The sequence below is a fragment of the Nansenia antarctica genome (genome assembly GCF_963989245.1).
Source record: "Nansenia antarctica genome assembly, chromosome: 14".
Taxonomy (NCBI): Eukaryota; Metazoa; Chordata; class Actinopteri; order Argentiniformes; family Microstomatidae; genus Nansenia; species Nansenia antarctica.
In genome coordinates this window covers 24,986,614-25,010,280 of record NC_137684.1, presented here as the reverse complement: position 1 = coordinate 25,010,280, position 23,667 = coordinate 24,986,614, and the positions used below count along the sequence as shown (strand labels likewise).

The 23,667-nt window shown below is 44.9% G+C and overlaps 2 protein-coding genes across 2 annotated transcripts in view; both read left to right on the top strand.

Moving 5' to 3' along the window:
* The window catches only part of rbl2 (retinoblastoma-like 2 (p130)), a gene marked incomplete at its 5' end in the record, with an annotated part of 14,528 nt that extends 8,469 nt beyond the window's left edge, over positions 1-6,059 (top strand). Inside the window, 10 exons of the mRNA XM_080545327.1 lie at positions 310-474; positions 698-812; positions 1,060-1,314; positions 2,902-3,164; positions 3,425-3,601; positions 3,841-3,912; positions 4,210-4,309; positions 4,689-4,945; positions 5,341-5,514; positions 5,889-6,059. Of these exons, the coding sequence (XP_080401453.1) occupies positions 310-474; positions 698-812; positions 1,060-1,314; positions 2,902-3,164; positions 3,425-3,601; positions 3,841-3,912; positions 4,210-4,309; positions 4,689-4,945; positions 5,341-5,514; positions 5,889-6,056 (1,746 nt within the window). The 3' untranslated portion in view covers positions 6,057-6,059. The remainder of the gene's footprint in view (positions 1-309; positions 475-697; positions 813-1,059; positions 1,315-2,901; positions 3,165-3,424; positions 3,602-3,840; positions 3,913-4,209; positions 4,310-4,688; positions 4,946-5,340; positions 5,515-5,888) is intronic.
* A 9,822-nt stretch (positions 6,060-15,881) lies between these two features.
* sall1b (spalt-like transcription factor 1b) lies at positions 15,882-23,434 on the top strand (the record flags this gene model as incomplete). The annotated part of the gene is made up of 2 exons (XM_080544748.1): positions 15,882-19,109; positions 23,021-23,434. The coding sequence occupies 2 exons, from the start codon at positions 15,882-15,884 to the stop codon at positions 23,432-23,434; spliced, it is 3,642 nt and encodes a 1,213-aa protein (XP_080400874.1).
* Between the last annotated feature and the right edge of the window lie 233 nt (positions 23,435-23,667).

Here is a 23,667-nt window from a genome sequence, read left to right as displayed (position 1 = left end):
CAGTGCAATCTGCCAATCGATCTGATCAGTGCAATCTGCCAATACACATTTTTCAAATTGTAAAACCTTCAATTTTCGGAAGGTTTTTAAAATGTTCTTTGATTTGAAGAGTAAATCTGGTAGTGAGGAGTTTGGTCAGTAGGTGGCGCTGTTAGCTCTGGGTAGGTGGTAGGTGTCATGGTAGGTGCTCTGGTGTCACCTGGAAACAATGTGCTCTAGGTGATAGAGGTGCTGGTGATGAAGTGTTCCTCTGCTCTGTGCTCTAGTTGATAGAGGTGTTGGTGATGTATAAACTGCTCTGTGCTCTAGGTGATAGAGGTGTTGGTGCGGGCGGAGCACGGCCTGTTCAGGGAGGTGGTGAAGCACCTGAACCAGGTGGAGGAGCAGGTGCTGGAGAGCCTGGCCTGGAGGGGGGGGTCCCCGCTGTGGGACAGCGTCCGGGGGGCCAAGGACCACGTCCCCGCCTGCCAGGAGGTACCGTATTCCTCATGCACACACACACATGCACACACACACACCAACTCAACCATACTTACTTGCTGTGTGTGTGTGTGTGTGTGTGTGTGTGTGTGTGTGTGTGTGTGCGCCTCTGTGCCCGTGTGCCCGCGTGTGCGTGTGCCCGTGCGTGCGTGTGCACGTGTGTGTGTGCCCGTGCGTGCGTGTGCACGTGTGTGTGTGCCCGTGTGTGTGTGTGTAGGTGATGCCCCCCCAGCACCTGGAGGACAGTGACGGGGGCAGCAGCTCGGGCAGCGCCCCCCTGAGCCCCAACCACCACGGACCCCCGGACCTGACGGCCCACAGCGGGGGGAAAGGTGTGTGTCCCAGGAAACACAGAGTCCAAAAGACGTCCTCAGGGAAGCCGGAATGTGGGTTCAGATGACGTCTTTCTAGGACTACAGAATCGTCTGAGTTATTATTAGTCCATAAGACGTCCTAGAAAGACGTCATCTGAACCCACATTCCTTGAATTTGTGGGGATTGAGTCCTTGAAAGGTGCTTGAATTTGATGTTTCAGAAGGTGTGGGAACCCTGCTAACTCTGCCCCCCCCCCTCCCCCAGGAGTGTCCCCCTCCCCCACCACCCTGCTGGACCGCTACTCCTCCCCCCCGACCGGCGCCTTCAGGAGGCGGCTCTTTGTGGACGCAGCCGACCCCCTCGCCTCTGACCCCAGCACCACCACCCCCCCCACCCCTATCAGGACCCCCACCCAGACCTCCATCGTCACCACCATCCCCGCCGGACAGACGGTGGTCACCATGGCAACGGCCACCGTCACCGCGAACAACGGCCAGACGGTCACCATACCTGTACAAGGTGAGGCTTCACATGACTCGGTCGGTCGGTTTTTACATTTGTTGTCGTGTCACTGTGGGGGGTTTTTCAGATATTTTACGGATGTGATATTAGCCATGATATGTTCCTTTAACACTAGAACAGCTATGGGGTCATTTGTCCCCTGTGGGTAAAGAAAGATGTTATATCTTTGCACTCGATACAATTTCAGGACCCTCCTTTCATGACTTCTCCTAGATATGTGCGTTCTACCACCCAGTATCCTTACATTTTCAAAATCACATCAGGATAATCTAGTATAAAGCTATTTTGCCATTTTTCTGTGTAGGAAGCAGGCTAATTTACAAGCGGCCAACTAGAGGTCGTTGTGTGTAAATAGCAGCTTGAGCATTGTAAAGAGGCGGCTCTTTTAGTAGGTAAAAAAGGCACGGCTGTTCTAGTGTTAAGATACACTCAGTGACGTAGCAACAACAGCAGGGCAGCGGTAGCTACCGCTGGTGCAAACGCTAACCAGGTGAAATGTCTGGCTTGCGTGAAGCCGCGACATGGCTGAAGTCGTCCCCTTCTGTGGTAGCGCCGTGTCGCTGAATCTACCTGGAAGGTTCTGTGTAATAGTCTGGAACAGTCCTAAATGAATAATGTAGTTTCAGGGTTCCCACGGGTCCTTGAAATCAAATTGAATTTGAGAAAGAAAAATCAAGGTCTTAAACGTTTTTGAAAATAGACATGGGTCATTGAAAGTGCTTGAATTCCCCTCTCTCTCTCTCTAAAAAATTAGATGCAATGAGGTAACACATAGGTGATGGGGTCTGGTGAAATGTGCAACCAGAAGGCAAAGTAATTTTTCTGTTTTTACATGTGGTTAAACTACAGATTGTAAGCTTTCAAATGATGTGTCATACAGATACATCATACAAAATAAGTTTCTGAATAAAAGTCCTAAAATAAAAGTTTCAAAATAAAAGTCCTAAAAAAAGTTTCAAAATAAAAGTCCTAAAAAAAAGTTTCTGAATAAAAGTCCTAAAAAAAAAGTTTCAGAATAAAAGTCCTAAAAAAAAGTTTCAGAATAAAAGTCCTTTAAAAAAGTTTCAGAATAAAAGTCCTAAAAAAAGTTTCAGAATAAAAGTCCTATAAAAAAGTTTCAGAATAAAAGTCCTAAAAAAAAGTTTCAGAATAAAAGTCCTAAAACAAAAACGTTTCAGAATAAAAGTCCTAAAAAAAAAGTTTCTGAATAAAAGTCCTAAAAATAAAAGTTTCAGAATAAAAGTCCTTAAAAAAAAGTTTCAAAATACATTTCGTCTCTGTATTGCTTAACTTTACACATATTTCACAATAGATTGTTTTGCTGTGTTGTGGTAGAGAAGGCAAGAGACCATCTAGTGTTCACACATTCAAGCCTCTCCTTTTAATTGTTGTCTGTGAGCGGGTAGTTCCTATTATATACATCCTCATCTAGGTCTGTCTCAAACTATGCCGTGTTGGGTCCTTGAATTTGAGGGAATTGAGTCTTGAAAGTCCTTGAAAGGAATTTGATGGTTCAGAAGGTGTGGGAACCCTGTAGTTATATAACAATATTGAGCGATCTCTCTTACCGTTTCACCTGTGCAGGAATAGCCAATGAGAACGGCGGCATCACCTTCATCCCTGTCCAAGTGAACGTGACCGCGCAGGGAACCGCCACCCTGCAGCCCCTGTCTGCCCAGGCCCTGACTGGCACCCTGACTACCCAATCACCCGCCACCGCCGCACAGAACTGTCCCGCCTCCCAAGGAAGCCCCACTGCTGGCAAGCCAATCAAGAAGCAGTCGACCCAGGGCTTGGCCAGTAACAAGCCTCAGAGGAAGGGCTCCCTCTCACTGTTCTTCCGGAAGGTAAGAGAATTAATTAATGAATTAATCTTTATTTCGAACATGATTTAAACATTTAAAAACTAATAACTAATAACGAAGAGTCAGGTATCACTGTTGGAAAGGGAGTAGGATGAAGCCTAAGCTTATCATGTCCTACCCCTATCCGTCACTTCCAAGTGAGATCAATAATACTTAAATTAGAACAGGACATCATCCAGTGTTTTAAAAGCCTCGACGCTCTGGGCAGATCTGACAGGATGTCCGCTCCTCCTCCTCCGCAGGTGTACCACCTGGCCAGCGTGCGTCTCAGAGACCTGTGTGCCAAGCTGGACATCTCCTCTGAGCTGCGCAGGAAGATCTGGACCTGTTTCGAGTTCTCCCTGGTGCACTGCACCGAGCTGATGATGGACCGCCACCTGGACCAGCTGCTCATGTGCGCCGTCTACGTCATGACCAAGGTCTGTGTGTGTGTGTGTGTGTGTGTGTTTCTGTGTGTGTATGCGTGTGCATGTGTGTGTTTGTGTGTGTGCATTCATGCTTACATTCTTACATTCATGCTTACTTACTTAAGTTGAATAACCTGGACTATAAGTCATATTGTATATATATTCTATATAAAAAGGTAAAGTAGTGTATAGTAGCTGACCTTCCTAAGGCTAAGGTAGCTGTTGTATGTGTGATTCCCTCTGTTGTGCAGGTGACTAAGGAGGACAAGTCGTTCCAGAACATAATGAAGTGTTACCGCTCCCAGCCTCAGGCCAGCAGCAGCGTGAGTGTTGAGTCTAGGGCAGGACCTCTGCTCTGTACTTCCTGATTAACACTTAGGTCATGTTCTCACATGAAAATCTGAATCATGACCAGGAGATAAAGTGGATGAGATACATTATTTCTCTGATTTGCGTTCTCACAGCCCTTTATGTAAACGAAGTAACACACGCAATCGAAGCAACAGACGTGGTAGTTCATTGGTCCGAAAATGGCTGTTTCTGTACTGTGTGAGGAGCGGAAACCAGACTGAAACCAGACTGAAGTTGTTCAAAAAGATTATTGTGTGTGTGTCTCCCAGGTCTATAGGAGTGTGTTGATCTCCGGGAGAAAGAGGCGTCACTCTGGCAGCAGTGAGGGCAACAGACAGACCTGTCCTACAGAGACCAGCCAGGAGCAGGGTAAGTCTAATGTATTATAATTATTGTTATTACATATGAACAATGATGTCATTGGTGGGCTTGCTTCCGCAAGTCCAACTTTTGTTATTGCTCATAGTTCTTCTCATTAGTGGGCTTGCTTCCCCTCCCCTGCAGCAGAGGGCACCTGTTGAAGCTGCTATGAATGTGATGTCACCATTTTCAAACGGCGTCTCTCTCTCTCTGCCCTTCTCCCTCTCTCCCTCTCTCCCTACCTCTCTCTCCCTCCCTCCTTCCCTCTCTCTCCCTCCCTCCCCCTCCCTCCCCCTCTCTCTCCCTCCCTCCCCCTCTCTCTCTCTCTCTCTCCCACCCTCTCTCTCTCCCTCCCTCTCTCTCTCTCTGCCTCCCTCCCTCCTCCTAGCGAGTGGTGACAGCAGCCCTGTGCCTATGCGCTGCTCCAGCAGCACCCCATCCACCCCCACCCCCCCGACCCTCGCCCCCTCCACGTCCTCCCTCTCTCCCTCCTCCTCCCTGGCCCCCTCCGTGGCCGAGCTGCAGGAGGAAGGAGGAGGGGGGGAGGAGGAGAGGGGAGACCTCATCCGCTTCTACAACCTGGTCTACATCAAGCAGATGCGGCCCTTCGCCCTGCGCTACTCACCCAGCTCGCCCTCCGCGGGGGTGAGTGAAAGAGGAGGGGGAGGAGGAGGAGGAGGAGGGGAGGAGGAGGAGGAGGAGGGGGGGAGGAGGAGGAGGGGGAGGAGGAGGGGGAGGGAGAGAATGAGGAGGGGGGGGAGGAGGAGGAGGAGGGGGAGAGAATGAGGAGGATGAGGGGGGAGAGAATGAGGAGGGGGGAGAGAATGAGGAGGAAGTAGTTGCTCATCCAGAGGAACGTGATTAAACGTGATTTTCTAAATCTTCAGAGAAATGTAAAACATTCCTATAGCGTAAGGATAGAGCATCAAATACACTGTAGTCTGCACTGCGTGGATCTTTGGTTTTGTTCTAATAATATGTGTGTGTGTGTGTGTGTGTGTGTGTGTGTGTGTGTGTGTGTATGTGTGTGTGTGTGACAGGTGGAGTCGCCCCCCCTGTGTCCGTACCCGTGCCAGAGGACCAGCTCCCCCCGCAGGTTCCTCCTGTCCCACAACCACTCCATCTACATCTCCCCCCACAAGGGGGGTGGAGGCCCCCCCACCCCCTCCCCACGGGACAAGATCTTCTACTACATCTGCAGTAGCCCACCCGACGTGAGTCACACACCGAAACACACAAACACACACACACACACACACACACACACTTGTACTTTTATTTCTGCACTTGTATTTGTATTGCACCTTGTTTTTAGTGTATTTTTATCTGTTATCTGTTTTGTCGTTGTAAAATGTGCTATATAAATAAACATTACTTACGGTACTTACTTACACACAAAACATGTACACACATACACAAACACTCACACACAGAACCAGGACCTGTGTCTATGAACCTTGACCCTTGACCTGTGTCTATTACCCCTGACCTGTGTCTATGACCCCTGACCTGTGTCTATGAACCTTGACCCCTGACCTGTGTCTATGAACCCTGACCCCTGACCTGTGTCTATGACCTCTATGTCCAGCGTCTGCAGGAGATCAACAGTATGATCCGCACGGGCGAGACGCCCACAAAGAAGCGCAGCATGCAGCTGGAGGAGGAGCCATCGCCCAAGAGGGCGTGTCCAGACAACCAGACCGCCCTCCTCCGCAGGCTACAGGACGTGGCCAATGACCGCAGCTCCTCCCACTGAGGTCTGGTAGTCCCTCGATGGCCATGTTAGAAACCCAGTAAACAAAGAGTCCAAAAGACGTCCTCAGGGAAGCTGGAATGTGGGTTCAGATGACGTCTTTCTAGGACGTCCAGATGACGTCTTTACAAAGACGTCATCTGAACCCACATTCCAGCTTCCCTGAGGACGTCCTTTGGACTCTTTATTTACTGGGAAGGACGAAAATGACAATATCATAAGTATTTTGGAGTTTGCACATACTTGAAAGCTTAGTTCTTGATTGACTGTAGAGTGAAGGATCAGAGGAAGCTTAGGTAGGGCTAAGGTCAGGGGTAGCTAGTGGTCATAAGTTCGCTCAATACCACTGTTCCAGAGCTTTCGTAAAAATTACCAAAGCACTCGTTCTAATGCATTGTAGAGCGGCTCGTTTCAAACACTAGCATCAATGTGATCAATGATGTGTGAAGCTTCATGTCAGCTGAAACCGATTCGAAGATTGACCACTTTTCTGGTTGCTATACCCACTGCTGCCAGCAGGTGTCACTCATTTGAGGCTTTGATTAACTAAACTTTTTCGACACGTTTGGCAAAAAAAAAAACTAGTTTTCGAAAGCCTGGTTTCCAAAATCTGATTTGTGGTTAGAAAATGTAAAGCTACTTCCGTCCATTCTAGCATGGTCAGACTGTAGACCCACTTCAGTCCGTTTATACCCATGGCAATATATTTCTGCATATATTCAGGGTCAAAGGAATGTCATTTTATCATGACTATACCGCAAATACAGAAATGATAGCCTAATGTTAGTGTTGTGGTTCTTTGCCTTTATGCTAGAATATGTCAAAACAAATCGTTCTTTTTGGAATGTATTTGTCTAACTCGCTCATGCCCACAATGTCACTGTTCTGAATACTATGAATGCCTTCAGTGTTTCAAGTTTCTTCTAGTGTAAAACGTGTCATTCTGTCACACTATGTATTCTGTGTAACGCATTTGTGTATTTTGGATTTTATATCTCAGAAGTTTATATGGCCGGGTTTTAAAGAACATTGCTCAAGTAGACAGCACAGATGACGATTACCTTGCTTTTAAAACTTTGTATACGCTCTCGCCTTGAATACACACTTTAAGGGCCATATTTTAACGGTGTAAAAACCAGTCTGGGCACAAACGTGGACAGGGGTGGTGGGGGCGGCACTTAAGGGGGTGGTTCTGAAATTGCTATTTTCAAGGCCAGATTTGTGATGGTACTTGACTTACTTATTGTCATGAGCACACCTCTACTTCCTGTGAGCAGGGGCCAGACAGCTGCACAGCAGTGGTATCGTCACCTGTTACCGCTGACACAAATTGCCAATAGCTCTGCGTTTAGACTCACATCCGTTATGCGCCAGCTGAAAATAGAGCCCTTAAATGTCTTTCAAATAAGTATTTTTTAAAAGCTTTTAAAATGCAGGAGTAGAGTTCATGGATTTATACAGCCTACAGTTTCCCCCTCCCCCCAAAGCTCTTTACAATCATGTGAAAAAGACAGAACACCCCATGAAAACCTTTGTCTTTTTCAACAGATTTACACATTATGGACATTTGATCTTCATTTGAACAATATTTAGAGATGGAGGTAATATAACTAAACAAATGAAACTGAAACTGAAAAATTATTTGTACAATGTTCTTGTGAGGAAAAAGTTTCTTATTATTTATTTATTATTAAATAATAGTTTATTATTATTTATTATTATTATTATTATTATTATTATTTATTACTACTTAAAATGTCTAAAGTTAGAATCAGGTGCATCACATCAGGTGCACATTTTTATTTTAAACTCAGACATTTAGTTTGGTTGTGCAGAGCAGAACAGCATCACCATTGCGAGATCAAAAGATCTCTACGGCCTTCAGAAAGAAGATTGTAGCATCTTGTATTCGTCTGAGAAAGAATTTGAAAAGATCTCCAAAGTTGAATTATTTGGGCACAGTAACAGAAGACATGTTTGGCACAAACCTCAAAACCAGCATTTGAGCACAAGAACCTCATACCAACTATGAAGCATAGGGGTGGAAATGTCATGGTTAAGGCCTGCTGCACAGAGCCTGCATCATAGAATCCACTATGAATTCTTTATTGTATCAGAGGGTGCTTGAGAAAAATGTCCAATGTGTTGGACCATCTGTCCAAAAAATGTAAGCTGAAGTGGATGTGGGCCATGCAACATGACAATGCCCCCAAAACATTCCAGTAAATCCACCAAGGAATGACTCAAAAGAAAGAAATGGAGAGTTCTGGAATGGCCAAGTCAATGCCTGGATCTTAATCCTGTTGAGATGCTGTGGGGTGATTTAAAACGGGCGGTGCATGCAAGACACCCCTCAGACACCACACAGCTGCATGGGGGGTTGGAAAACCATTGTTCCAGTCGATGTCTGAGACTGGTAGACAGTTATAGGAAACATCTAATTGAGGTTATTTCAGTCAAATGGGGCAATACCAGCTATTAGGGCATAGGGTGTCCTAACTTTTTCCTTAGTAGGAATTGGCATCTTTGTTCATTTTATTATAAAACATTTTAACAAAGTTACATTTTCAGTTACAGTTACATCACCTTTATCTATATATATTGTTTGAAAGAAGATCAAATATTGATATGTCCATATTTCTTAAAAAAGAACAAAATGTTTCATCGGGTGTCAATTTTTTCACTGTATAGGCTTTATTTTGTTTGTTTGTGTGTGTGAGCGTTTACGTGTGTGCGTGTGTGATATTTATGTTATTTTCCTAATTTTGGACATTTTAGAGACTTTAGATCGATAGTTAAGTCGATACAGATAGACAAGTACTTTATTGATCCCTGAGGGGAAATTAAGGAACCTTCTCTGTTGATATTGACAATACTAGTGATAGAATCTCTCTGACAATAATATTTCTTTCCTGTCTTGTATGTACTAATTCATTGTAAGGTCATCCTTTTAGTCTCCTTTTTTAACCATTACATTTGAAAATCACGTTCTAACTCAGTCATGTATTGTTGTTTTATGACCGCCAGCTTGAAATGACAAGTCATGGCAAAGATCTGTACATATTTGTAAAAAAAATAAAGCATATTATTTTATTGTGGGCAGTATGACACATGCCTTTTTCTGTCTCTGAATCTGTTTGTTTAAGTTATTAAACTTAATTGTCTTCTTTAATCAACTAACGTCCTGCTTGTAAAACAACAATCCTTTAAAAAATAAAAAATAAAAGGTTACCTTTGGAAACCTCAATTTTGTATTTGTAATTGTCATTTGTATTTTAACCACTAGATGGCGCTGCGTATCCAAGGGAAATAGAAGCCACTTGGTTACAGATCTATCACAAGCTTAGCCCCCCCCCTTTTTTTTTACCTCAACATCAGGAAGACAAACTTAAAACTGACCTTATATTAGTATCTTGGAGCAACGACATTCCTCTCCCCTGTCTAGCATGGTTCCTTTATCAGGGAATCTTACAATCCAGTCAATTCTGACACCAGATAATAGTAATTAATCATGACCTCCACTTACTAATATAAGAGGGATGGACTGATCACAGCTGGACGAGAGACAGTTCTCAACTGGACCTTGGCCAGGTTATAAAGAAATGTTCCATCTCCCAACTTCAATTACTTAGAATTGCAAAACAACTCACTCCTGCTCTTGAACTAAAATACAGTATGTCAAGGTTAGGATAACCAAAACATAGAGAAATGATCATATCAACATGGTGAAAACCAGCTGTCTGAATATCTTAGCTATAAATCAGCCATGCAATGGAACAAAATAATTTGATAGATTACCAAAAGCAATAGGATTTCTAATATGACAGCTGAGACACTTCATCAGATTGTGACTTTTGACACAGCTCGATAACATAATAATAACTAGACGGCCGTACTACGAATGACAACATGAGCTACATTGTCATGAGTGTTTAGGTGCATGTTTGAGCTATTGGGTTAGAGCCCAACCTGCCTCTACTGCAGCAAGGATTACATGGGTAAAGAGAGAGAGGGACCATACTTGGGCTGGGATCATTTTTAACACACATGAAATAAAAAAGGTTTGTCTCCACTATACTGTAGAGGGGTACCACCTGTCAAATGTGTAAGATTGCATGCCCATGTGGCCTGGGGTGGTCTAGCACCGCGGTCTACAGTGCACACATATGCCCATGTCGGCATGGGTTCGAATCCGGCCCATGCCCTCTCTCCCTTCTTCTCCTTACTTTCCTGTCTGTTTTCACTGTATCTGTCCAATAAAATGAAAAATATGAGTGGTACTGCCCCACTCAGAAAAGAAAAAGAAAGATTGCATGCGCAAATGTGCTTTGAGTTGCATTTCATGTACGAAAGGCGCTATATATATATATATATATATATATATATATATATATATATATATATATATATAAAGCTTTACTTACTTACTTACTAAGATTGAGTTATTTATTTGCATTAACTCATTAAGTTGGTAAAGGGAGACAAAATAATTTGACGTTCATGTGTCTCCAGTGAGGTAGAAGGACCTGTGTCTGGCCACATGAATGACATGACACTCATAAATTACAAAGCCATACTTTGGCTTTTCCCAGACAGACAGTGTGCCAATGTATTCCAGTGGTGCACGTATCTGTTGTTGTAAACATGTCTGGATTTTGACTGACTGAGTCTATCACAGATTGACAGGATGGTATAAAACCCACAGGTCTTTCAAAGGAACTGTTTATTTTTTTCTTGTCTCAACTACCGTACCTTCCTTTATGTTTACGGCATGATGTTATGCCACAAACACAATGTCTACCCTTCGAAAAATTACAAACAGTAAATTTAGCGAGCATTATGCTAACAGGAGCACACAATACCCTTTAAGTTTATGACCAGGAGATGGTTCAATTTGGTTCTTTCATAAACAAGTGAAACAAACTTGATAAAGAAGAAATGTGTGTGATCAATCTCCAGCTGTCAGACGGGGTCATGGCTATGGAAGAACGCCACCCTGGAAATATTATTCATAACTTCTTAAAGAGGTTTTGTTTTCCCTTTTTCTCTTCTCTGTTTTGAACCGTCACTTTTTGCTCGTCTTTTGTAATGTTTTCTTAATTATATATTTTTTCTTCTTCTAATTTTATCCCTTTTTTTCACCCAATTTAGTATCCAATTGCACCCAACCTAGTATCCAATTATCCCCTGCCTATTGCGTAGGATCCGCCGCACGACCCCGTGGCCGGCAGCCCCAGAGGAGAGAGCCAGGCAGACTAGGCTGACTGGCTCCTCGAGCCCGACACCGTTATTCCGGCACCCGGGGGCGGTGTTGCGCGACGGATCCTTGTCCGGAAATAGTCCTATACCCCCCTTGGGAGTGGACGCTCAATATGCCGCTCCCTGTGGGCCCCGGCCATATCCGGGTCTGGCGAGACCGGGATTCGATCCCAGTCCCCGGTGGGCAGCTTGCACCAGAGACTGATGCTTAGACCGCTGCACCACCGCGGGGCATGTAATGTTTTCTTAATTTAACTCAATCATTTATAGAAAGTACTTTGGATCAAATTTGATATTACCCGTGGCGTACTTAGAAAACCACGTCAAAGTAGTGATTTATACAATTTCAACGTGAGTCAATTTGACTGTGGAAACGATCGTAGCTCTACGTCAGGTCTTGACTTGACGTACGCACATTACCTACTGGTTATGCAGAGTTATTACAGGCATGTGAGCCGCACTCTAACACGTTAATGCCTACTGTAATTCATGCGAAGTGAAAGTGGCTCGTAATAAAATTAACGATCAGTCAAGAAAATGTAATTCAAGATTTAAAGGGAACTGATGTTTATGATTGCATTTCAGTCTTCCTTTATATGCCATTAGGCTATTGTATGGTGTAATCATTCTAAATTGAGGTGTGATAAAGGTGATTCGTAGGGAGAGAGTGTTTAGGGACCGGGCTGATTTTTTATGTCCACGACGACGAATGGCTAACGAGCCGCTACCGGTTCCCGAGAGCCATTCTATTCAATTTGTGCGACCAGCTATCCCCAGGCTTGGAGAGGAGGACACGCTGCAACAGCCCCATACCTGTCCCTGTACAGCCCCACACCTGGCCCTGTACAGCCCCATACCTGGCCCTGTACAGCCCCATACCTGGCCCTGTACAGCCCCATACCTGTCCCTGTACAGCCCCATCCCTGTCCCTGTACAGCCCCATCCCTGTCCCTGTACAGCCCCATCCCTGTCCCTGTACAGCCCCATCCCTGTCCCTGTACAGCCCCATCCCTGTCCCTGTACAGCCCCATACCTGTCCCTGTACAGCCCCATCCCTGTCCCTGTACAGCCCCATACCTGGCCCTGTACAGCCCCATACCTGGCCCTGTACAGGTGCTCTCCACCCTGGGGTTCCTCGCCACGGGGGCGTTTCAAAGGGAGCTGGCTGACCTGTCGGGTATATCCCAGCCCTCCTTCAGCCGCATCCCGCCTGCGTTCCTTTTCAAGTATATTTGTTATTTATAGACGCAATTTTAAACAAGCACAGCCCGTTTTATAAATAATGCTTACGTCCATTTCGAAAAATGTGGTTACATGCAAGTTAAAGATGACATTCAAGGACTTTTTTAAATAAATGAGGCCCCTGGTCTGGGGAACAAAGTACCTGGTCCACATCTGGATGCTGGTAGAAAACAGACATGGGCCAGATCTGGACCATCAATACTCTGCTGACATGTTATTGACCCCTCCGGCAATTAAGACCAAATAATAAAATAAGTTTATTTTTAGAGCCTTTTTGCTGTGGATTACATTGTAAACCAAAGAAAAGCCTAATTTCAGTCATTATGATAACCACCTTTGTAACTCTCTCTTTGCTTGGGGGCCACATGTAGTTGAATAACATCATTTTCATCAGTAGTGAGAAATTCAAGCAGGCCCATTTTCTGACAATCAGTTGCTTTGTCAAACAACCATACAAACTTGAAACAATGACAGAGGACGAGGTCAACAAAACTGACCTGATACATCTTCCTGTCAGACATACACTTGCCTTGTATTACAAATCTGACATCACCAGTTGTAAGGAACTTTCAAACAATAGACTTATTACAGCTATAGCCATTACACATAGCCTAATGTTAAATGAATAACTGTTATTGTCACAAGTCTGAATTATATATATATATATATATATATATTGCCATCGTTTACTGATTCTCTCCATCTTACATGTTTTTGAGGCAATAAGAGAGTAGTAGAGCATTTGACAGCTGCCTTTCATATGAATAGGGGACCAGTAGCATCATTGTGGCAGTGAAGGCAGAGCACATGCTGGTTGGCCTCACAATGTACGTGTCTGTTATAACAGAAGAGAGGTTTTCCTGTGAACTAAAACAACAAAATAAATAAATACTTAATACTCCAAAAAGAAATAAAACGAAAAGCCTATATGAATATACAGTAATTTTGAAAGAGGAAATGTAATGTAATAAAAACTAAATGTGAGTTTTGTTGCACAGGAACTTTATTCTTTATGATAATTTTTTTTACCTCAGTATCTGTGGTTGCCTGACACCTCCGACTCTGACTCATTGTCTGGTGGACAGTAATACAGCTCAGTGTGCGATATCGGTCAGAAGGTGGGCAAGTTGCTCCCTGCATTTTGTTGGCAGGACTCACTGTGGCATCCTGACCCCCTCAGTCTGTTGCTATGGCCCCAAGGCCTGGGATGTTTGTGTTCTATCAGGCCTCTTTCATATCTAATGACAGCAGGGGGATGAGTCATAGGATGTAGCGCGGAGCACCTGGCCGCCTCTCTGTCAGCCCCTACCTGTGACAGAGGAGGACTAGACAGATATGTATTTGTGTATTTGAGCAGCGAAATGAATCAGCCATGAATCAAAGGATCCGGTGGACAGTAATTGTCATGTTCACAGAGCTTCAAAGGAGGGAGGCAAATTCCAAACCGGTAAGGTAGTTCACTACCTAAGTCACCCGAGGTTTCGTTCATGAGAACACTGAGAAGTTGACAGATAATGTTTACTGAGCTGCTGCTTTTTATGTATATATTTTCAGACCTATTCCAGCAGTAGGGTTATTAACTTGAAAATGATAGGTTATCTATCTTGGGGTGTGCACTTATTGACAAATAAGTCTCTTGGCTGCACACACTCACAGATACACTCATGTGATTTCACCGCCCCCATGCACCCCAGCCCTCTCTACCCCTCCCTTTCTCTTGGTACAATAGCTTGTAACCAATAACATTGCTGGGCCAGCATTGGGAATATACAGCCATACTGTACTTCAATATGAAACACACAATGACTAGAGTAACATTTTTAGACAATTGACAGTTTTGGGAGGTCACTTTATATGGTAAACGAATTGCATGCATGCTGCTCAATTTATTTAGCCTATCTATAGTAAAAAAAACATATACTTTAAAAAAAAAAATGGGCTACTGAATATCTTTTTGAAGTTTGACAACATTTCACATGTGAGTTTTGTGTTGAGTTTTCAAGGACCTCTGCTATCCCAGATTGTCTTTGATGCTGTTTCAACTTTGCGGTCAAGCGCCGTTGATGCGCGAAAAACTCCCGGTATATTATTATGCTCCGGCAGCTGGTAACTGTCCCACAGAGTTCATGGGACACACGCTGGGTAGATGACTCGGATTCCGTAACTCCAGAGCGTGTTTTGGTAGCTGTCTGTTACTCTTATTGATGCCTGGGTGTGGGACAGCATGCCGCGCAGGAAACAAGCGAAACCGCAACATGTACAGTCGGATAACGATTGGCCATTATCGGAACATAATATTATGGGTAAGTTCGCGAGTTGTCTGCAAATGTATCATTTACAATTGCCAGATCACTTGAACATTAGTGAAAATCTATCTGTATCCTATTATGTCAAATTAAATGTAATATCGAATGCTATACATGTGGGGAAAATGTGAGTTTGAATTTTATATATTATTTACAAGGTATTTCATTCCAATGGTAGTATTTGGTTTAGAGTCAGATGTCAGACAAATACTGTAGGCTACTGAAAGTTGGATAGAAATCATATAGACCTACTTATTACCAACCATTCACTTTCAACGTTTTAAAAGTAAATATATATTTATTTAGTAGTTTGAATGATTTGATTCATCTCAAGTTTTTTTATTTCCAACGTACGGGAATAGACAGTTATTGTACAGACTTGCGTACATGTCTTTAGGAAGATAATGCCCATAATGGAAGAGAAAATAATGTTTTTTTTTTACTGCTTTGGACTTGGTGTCAGTGGAGCTCTGAGGAAAACTGGGTTCATTAGAGTCTCTATCTCCTAGTTATGAAGAAGGTGTCACCTAAGGGCTCAATAAACCCTTCAAGTGTAAAACTCTTAAGCCATGAGCTCAGACAGCAATGGCTTCACTTATACGATCATTGATAGAACTATTCTGTGTGACAAGCTGCTCATTTATTACAAAGTGTGTCATATAGGCTACTATTTCACTGCAGGGGCCCAGGGGGTGAAATTTTGTAGGAAGAACATGTCTTTTGTACTTCTCATTATGTTAATATGTGTCAGTATACACCTGGGCACATGCTGACAAAATAATTTATTTTCAAATGCAGCAGGTAACCCTTGTCGTCCTTGTCTGTTTCAGGAGGCACACACCTTGGTCTGGCGACCCCCCCTGCCAGGGATGGCAGGTCATGTGCTGCTGTGGGCATCAGACGCCGCACTGAGTTTGTTGAACTATCAGATCTGGAACAACATCACAGGGATTGCTCTCCAAATCAGTTAGTCCCTATTGTGAACGAAAATGAAAATGAAAACATAGCCTCCTCTGCCGAAATGTTCCCTTCAGCCTCACGATCGCCGCCCAGCACACCAGAACCGGAACAAACGGAAACAATCGATAACTTTGAAATGGAAGAGTGCAGCGATCTCACAGACGAGAAAAAAACTGAGGGAAATGGAGAATCTATGGATGTTTCTAGTGGTAAGAGTAGCCACAGCAATCTAGATAGCCCCAGCAGCAGCAGCAGCTGCAAAGGCAGTACTACTGAAAGTATTACTGACATTGTCTCATGTACCTCAGTTCTCCCAACATCGCTACCTCAACCTGGTAACCTTTCACAGGGGACGTCGTTCTCATGGTTCAACAACAACAGTAATGTCATCATTGAAAACCTAGAGAGCACCAAAGTGGCTGTGGCCCAGTTTTCACAGCAGAACCGCTTAGACAACGGATGTAGTAGCAGCAGTAAGATGGTCATCTCCTCTCTGATGGAGCAGCTCCTGGCTCTGCAGTTGCAGCAGATCCACCAGCTACAACTAATTGATCAGATACGTCACCAGGTATTACTGTTCGCCTCCCAGAGATCAGAGGTATCAGAGACACCCTCCAACAGCCCTCAAGGTACTCTAACATCAAAGCATGCCAACCAACTGCCAACCCTCAGTTCCCATCTATCCCAGCAGCTAGCTGCAGCCGCTGGACTAGCTCAGAGCCTGGCTAGCCAGTCTACCAGCATCTGTCACTTTAAACGATTAACAGCGACAGTGCAGTTACCCCAGAGCAACATTAGCGGTGGTGTCACGCTGTCCAATACTGAACCTTTACAAAGCATAGGTAAACTCATAACCTCATCCGTTAGAAAGCAGCCTTCAAGAATGCAGTCGACTCATGCTAGCAGTCTTTACCCTAAGTTCCGATTTTCAACAACCCCAACCAAAATGTCCTCTCTGGCCCTTGGCACAGGTAGTTTGCTAAAATCATCTAATAACCCATGTCTACCTCAGCAAGCACCTTGCAATCAAACACCCCCCAGCTCTACACCAAGCATTGGTGCAATTGTTGAGGACCTCAATGCCTTGACAGTCTTGACCCAACAGAGGGCTGGTAAACCACCCAATGTGACCTCTTTTGAACCCAAAAGCTTTTCTGAAGAGGCTTTCTTCAAACACAAATGCAGGTTTTGTGCCAAAGTGTTTGGGAGTGACAGTGCCTTGCAGATCCATTTACGATCCCACACTGGAGAGAGGCCGTACAAATGCAACATCTGTGGGAATCGTTTCTCCACCCGAGGAAACCTGAAGGTACACTTCCAGCGACACAAAGAGCGCTACCCCCACATCCAGATGAACCCCTACCCTGTCCCAGAACATCTGGACAACATCCCAACAAGCACTGGGATCCCTTACGGCATGTCCATGTCTCCAGAGAAGCCAGTCTCATGCTGGCTGGATAGTAAGCCAGCTCTCCCCACTTTGACAACCTCTGTCGGCTTGTTGCTCCCATCGGGATCATCCAACTTGCCCTTCATCATTAAGAAAGAGGAGCAGCCTGTCTCAGTAACCACATCTTCTAGTCCATGTGCACGTAACTCTAGTGCAACAGTGAAGACTAGCAAAAGCACAGACTTTGCAGAGGCAAGGAAAAGTACCTTCTCCACCTTCCGTTTGAAAACTGAAGATGTTAAACCCCCCTTGAACTGCGTCTCAAAAATGAGCACCAAAGCAAATACATCAACTGATTATGTACCCACAGATATCCCATCCATTAGTACCAATCCCATCAAGTTGGAGCCGTTCAAGGCCAAATATAATTTCAGAGAAGTCCTTGATCCCTTGCAGACTTCAGACACCTCTCAACTCCAGCAATTAGTGGAGAACATCGATAAGAAGTCGACAGACCCAAATGAGTGTGTCCTCTGCCACCGTATACTGAGCTGTCAGAGTGCTCTTAAAATGCACTACCGCACTCATACAGGAGAGCGGCCCTTCAGGTGTAAAGTATGTGGCAGAGCCTTCTCCACCAAAGGGAACCTCAAGACGCATCACACCATCCACCGTGCCTCGCCGCCACTGCGGGACCAGCACTCCTGCCCCATCTGTCAGAGGAAGTTCACCAATGCCGTGGTCCTACAGCAGCACATCCGCATGCACATGGGTGGACAGATCCCCAACGTAGCCCTGCCGGACCAGAGCTACTCAAAGTTAAAAGAATCTGATAGCAGATTGGTAGAGGAAAGGAAATTAGAAGCCCAAGAGAACTACTTATCTGATGATGACATGGAAGACTTCCACGACAGTGGGATTGCAGGGATTTCTAGGTTGAACTCCTCATCTGGAAGCTTGTCTCCACCTTGTCTCCAATCTCCTATTATGGGAGCAGGGTCCATTGATGCCCACATGCAGACTAGTTATGGACCAGTTGGGGAAATACAAGTCAATCGGTTAAAGACTGTGAAAGAGGCACATTTTGAAGAGGATTGTAAAATCTATAACTCATCATGTCTTGGAGACCAAAGTGGTGGTAGTCTTGCTGTTTCTGATACTACCACTTACAAGCAGACTCTTTCTTCCAACAAGAGTGCCCCAGTTCGTTGTAGCCCCACGCGGTTTGAAGAAACATACAAGGCACACATCAACCCAAGCCCCCAGGAGTTCAATGTCGGTGTGTCACCGCTTGACCTAAAATCGTTAAACCAGCTTAAGGATCCCACAAATTTGATCCACACTTTCCACGAACGTGGCCTCTTCAAGAACACAGCATGTGACATATGTGGGAAAACATTCGCTTGCCAAAGTGCCTTGGACATCCATTATCGAAGCCATACAAAGGAGAGACCTTTTATTTGCACAGCATGCAACCGGGGGTTCTCCACCAAGGGGAACCTAAAGCAGCACATGCTGACACACCAGATGAGGGACCTGCCATCCCAGCTGTTTGAGCCCTCCAACCCCAGCCTGGCCTCCAGCCCCAACCCATCCATAGTCTTCATTGGCTCCCCAATCATCAAGACAGAGATTAATGGTTTTCTGAATGTCAATGTCTATGGGGACGGAAGGGATCATCATCCAGGCAGTTTGAGGACCTCTTCAGCCCCCATGTCCCCAGTGCTTGCTGCTGCTCCTCCAACTCGACGGGCACCCAAGCAGCACTACTGTCACACTTGTGGGAAGACCTTCTCTTCCTCCAGTGCTTTGCAGATCCACGAGAGGACCCACACTGGGGAGAAGCCGTTTGCTTGCACTGTCTGTGGACGGGCATTCACCACCAAAGGAAATCTGAAGGTATGTTCCATCTTTACGTTTAGTTTTTAGAGATATGTTTTTAGACAGATTGAAATGAATGTTTGGACTGTAGTAGGCTATGGCTGGTTCGGGTTAGTAAACTGCCACTATGGGGCACTGGTCAGAGTGCCAGGAGTGGGCAGGAGGTGAACATCCATTGAGAATAAATGTAACACACAAACTAACAAGGATGAATGCAGCAGGTAATTAGGTTTAAAGAGAAACAAGAAAAAATGATGGCGCCAACTCAGAGGGCTTGATTGTAACAATACAATTGGGTGATTATCAATACACAATAAAAGCACATACATCATGCACAACAAGGTATAGGTAGGTTAACTGGGCTGCCCTATGCAGCACCAATGACTACTGACAAACACATTGAAAATGTGATCAGGTGTGGCTGGGGGAAGTGGCAGGTAAGAAGGGGCGTGGCCAGAAGGTAATTGGGGAATGGGAGTGAGAGCCATGACACTTCACAACACAGATGCCTTATTTGAGTAGGAGTTTGTCGAGCATGTATTGACTGTCATACTACACTGTTGGATTGTTGATTATGGCATGGTTTATTAACATGTTTTTAATCAAACGAAATAAAATCCAGTATTCAGAATGTTTGTCTTGAGACCGCCTCTTCTAGGAACATGCATAGATTCATTTAAGGCTGCACCTCTTCTCTTGTTGTTTGAGTACAAAACAAAGGTTACATTTACATATTATGTGAGATAATTGGATCACTCCAATATGGTATAGTTCTGCATGGCAGGAAACACTCCAAGTAAGGATTTTCCATGTACCCATGGTAACCTTGCGACCATGGTAACGGTCCCATGTACCGGGTAATGCTGTGGCTGCAGCTGACCCCCGTACCACTAATCGTCCCAACGGAGGTCCACGGGCCCAATGTGACACTTTATAATAAAATAACTGCTGTTGTGTAACCCATGTCCTCCTTTTGTGACTTTTTTTTTTAAATGTCTGTTTTTTTTACATAACAGAGTTGTTACAATTTCTAAAATCTGGAAGCATTTTCATGCCTACCACACCTTTTTTGGATAGCCATCATGTCCAGGCATGTTTAAAACCTGCCCCCAACACACCATAGCTTTACCCTCAGCCATCATGGCGAACTGACCTTACAGTTATGAATGGCTTACCCATGTCAACAGTAATGGCGACAGCAACATAGACAGACAGACAAAAACAGTTTTTTGCATGATCAAAGCGATGACATGTCAAACAAAAGCGCACCCAGTCTGCGACGAATAGACCCCGCATCACACCCATATGTTGAAATGCAGGCTTAGTGCATTTGTTTTACTCAAGCCACAACATTGTTTTGCTCTCAATTAGACCTTATGTCTCTCCACCTGTGTGTGTATGTAGGATGGCCCTGGTGTGAGGGGGAGCCTCCTGAATGTCTTCTGAACTGGCAGTGGCAGTTTAGTCTGAGACAACCAAAGGTAGTGGCGTAAGGACACAGTTGAAGCTGAGACCTTGTCGTTAGCATGCTCTATGTCTGCCTGGAGCAGAGTGAGCAGCTTGGACACCTCTGTGGCTTCCTGGGAGGCGAGGGATCAGCAGAGCCAAGCAGGACTGGAACACCGTGGCCCTGGTGTTATGGTGGGCCGTCCCAGTAAACAAAGAGTCCAAAAGACGTCCTCAGGGAAGCCGGGATGTGGGTTCAGAATGATGACGTCTTTCTAGGACGTCCAGATGACGTCTTTAGGACGTCTTATGGACTACAGAATAAAGACGTCATCTGGACGTCCTAGAAAGACATAATCTGGACGTCCTAGAAAGACGTCATCTGAACCCACATTCCGGCTTCCCTGAGGACGTCTTTTGGACTCTTTGTTTACTGGGATGATAGCGAGGGTCTTCATGTGATCATCGCCGTTTCTTTTGAGTTCTGGTCTGAGACGAGGCTCTCTGCCAATGACGCTGAAGAGGCGTGTCTACGATCACGCACCACACCAGAGGTAGGGATACGGTCCTCCTCAGCCATGGCTCACATCTCCTCTAGGTGTGCTACACACATGTCCACCTAACGTGACCCAGGCTAGGCAGCTGTAGGGGTTCTTTGACAGCCCTACGTGCATGATCCAACCCCAGACAGCTCATGCAAGCAGAGTGTGCACATTTATAGTTTATCTACTTTATATGTGGGGATTGCAACTCCCCCCACTTTTGGTGATATTCTTTCTTTACCAATATCGTCTCCAAAGTATTACGTTCTGGGGGATCATTTCTGCAGACCAGGAAAAAGACTTTGGCTACTGGTTCCCCAAAACACCAGCTGCTGTCCCATGCATGAATTATGACTTGCGTGGCTGTTAGGCCATATTAGCCACATTAACACAAGAAAAGTGTCCCCAGCCTCATTTGAACCAACAACGTTCAGGTCATCAACAGGCCCTCAAAACCCACCTCTTCAAGCTTGCCTTCACCAGTTAACCCTCTCCCCCTCCCCTTCCCATGTGTCCCCAGCACTACCTTAATTAGGCCCCTATACTTTCTTCTATTTACCTTTTATTTCTTTTTATTATTTCTACTCGATCTTTTCAGTTTGTAAAGCGTCTTTGAGTGTCTAGAAAAGCGCTATATAAGTCTAATGTATTATTATTATTATTACAAATATTCTGCCTTCTGTATTTACCTGCCAGTATAGATAGATAGATAGATAGATAGATAGATAGATAGATAGATAGATAGATAGATAGATAGATAGATAGATAGATAGATAGATAGATAGATAGATAGATAGATAGATAGATAGATAGATAGATAGATAATACTACCACACAGATCGTAGCCTTTGGTCTGCTGAAACAATCCCCCAGAACATAATAATTTGCAGACTGGGTTGTGCTTTCTACGTGGGGTTGGTAAGTCCTGTAATAGTCACGTCTCGCTAAGCTAATAACATTGCATGACCCAACATGGCAGGGCCCTTGGAGAGATGATACGTCTCGCAACACTTGCTAGTTTCACTCTCACAGGAGAACTGCAAGCCCACTGGAGTGAAGCATACACAGTATCCCTACCTCAGGGTAGGCGTGGTCCCCGAGCCCAAAGTCTAAACCGGGAGGGTTCCAGTGGACATACAGAGACACCTAGTAAGGACAGCCCCTCAGCGCCTCACTACAGGTAGACTAAACCGTGTATTGCCCAAGGTATGCAGTGTAGAACAAGTGTTAACTTATAATATGACAGAACTTTAAAAAGATGGCACCAGTCAAATTGAGCAAAGCGCAAGTAGAGCACTCAAGGGAGAGGCTAGCTTTGGATAGCTGAGAACGTACTCTCTTGTACACTGTTACTAAGCGAATCCTTCAGAATGTGCAGAGAAAAGGAAGTGGTAGAAGTAGTGCCACGGCAGTTATTTAGGGGTAAATAGGTAAATGGTAATGGACTGCAGTTATAGTTATAGCGCCTTATTCCAAAGCACTTAACAATGGCCTCTCATTCACCCATTCACACACACATTCACACACCAATGGCGGTAAGCTACCATGCAAGGCGCCGGCCCGCTCATTGGGAGCAATTTGGGGTTCAGTGTCTTGCCCAACGACACCCCGACACGTGGCCAGTCCGGATCGAACCGCCGAACCGCTGACCTTGCGATCATTAGACTCTACCTCAACCTAGACTCCAGTCAAGGCTCAGCACTGACAGCCTCAGCACTACCCGGTACAAGGGACTAATTTAAAAGTCCTTACTCAGAGTCCTTACTCAAAGTTCCTCTTGGAGTGAATCAATATCAATGCTACATAACCCTCTTCCGTGAGGTTCAATTCTATCCGGTCTATTCTACGTTTCACATGATTATTGATAATCCCATGATTCAATAATATATCGATATGCATGTAACTAATGTAATGTAATGCTATTTAATGTTCCCTCTGCAGGTCCATATGGGAACTCACATGTGGAACAGTGCCCACACCAGGCGAGGCCGCAGACTGTCTGTAGACGGACCCTTGGTGTTCATGGGAGCCCACCCTGTGAAGCTCCCGGGGCCTCCTCAGAGGACCGCAGCAGCCAGGCCCAGCAACGGAGACTCCCTCTGTCTCTGGAACCAACGTACAGACTCCCTCTCCAAGGGCTTGGTGGTGAGGACCAACGACATCTCCGTCATCCAGAACGGATGTGTGCCCTACGTTTCTGGGCCGATGGGCCCTGTTGGTCAGGATAAATCACATCATAGCATCACAGAACACAATAGCCCTCTGCTGGTGCATGGGAAGACCGATACAGAAAGTGGGACTAATTTCTGTTTCACACGTTTGATAGAGGAAAGGAAGGAAATGATTGCCAATTAGGATTCTGGAATGACATCGTTGGAGTGGGAGGAGGGGGTTACTGTATGTTGTTGAGCGACTGCAGCTTCACAACTTTAAGGAAATTAACTGCTACTCTTTAAATTATATTATGTCTTAACAAATGTACAGTTTTTAAGAATTGAGGTATAAGTGATGATAACCTTGGAGTCAGTTGGCCAGTATAGTCTCCCTGCTTGCCTGCTAGCCAGAGTGGGATTATTAGAGTTGGCTGA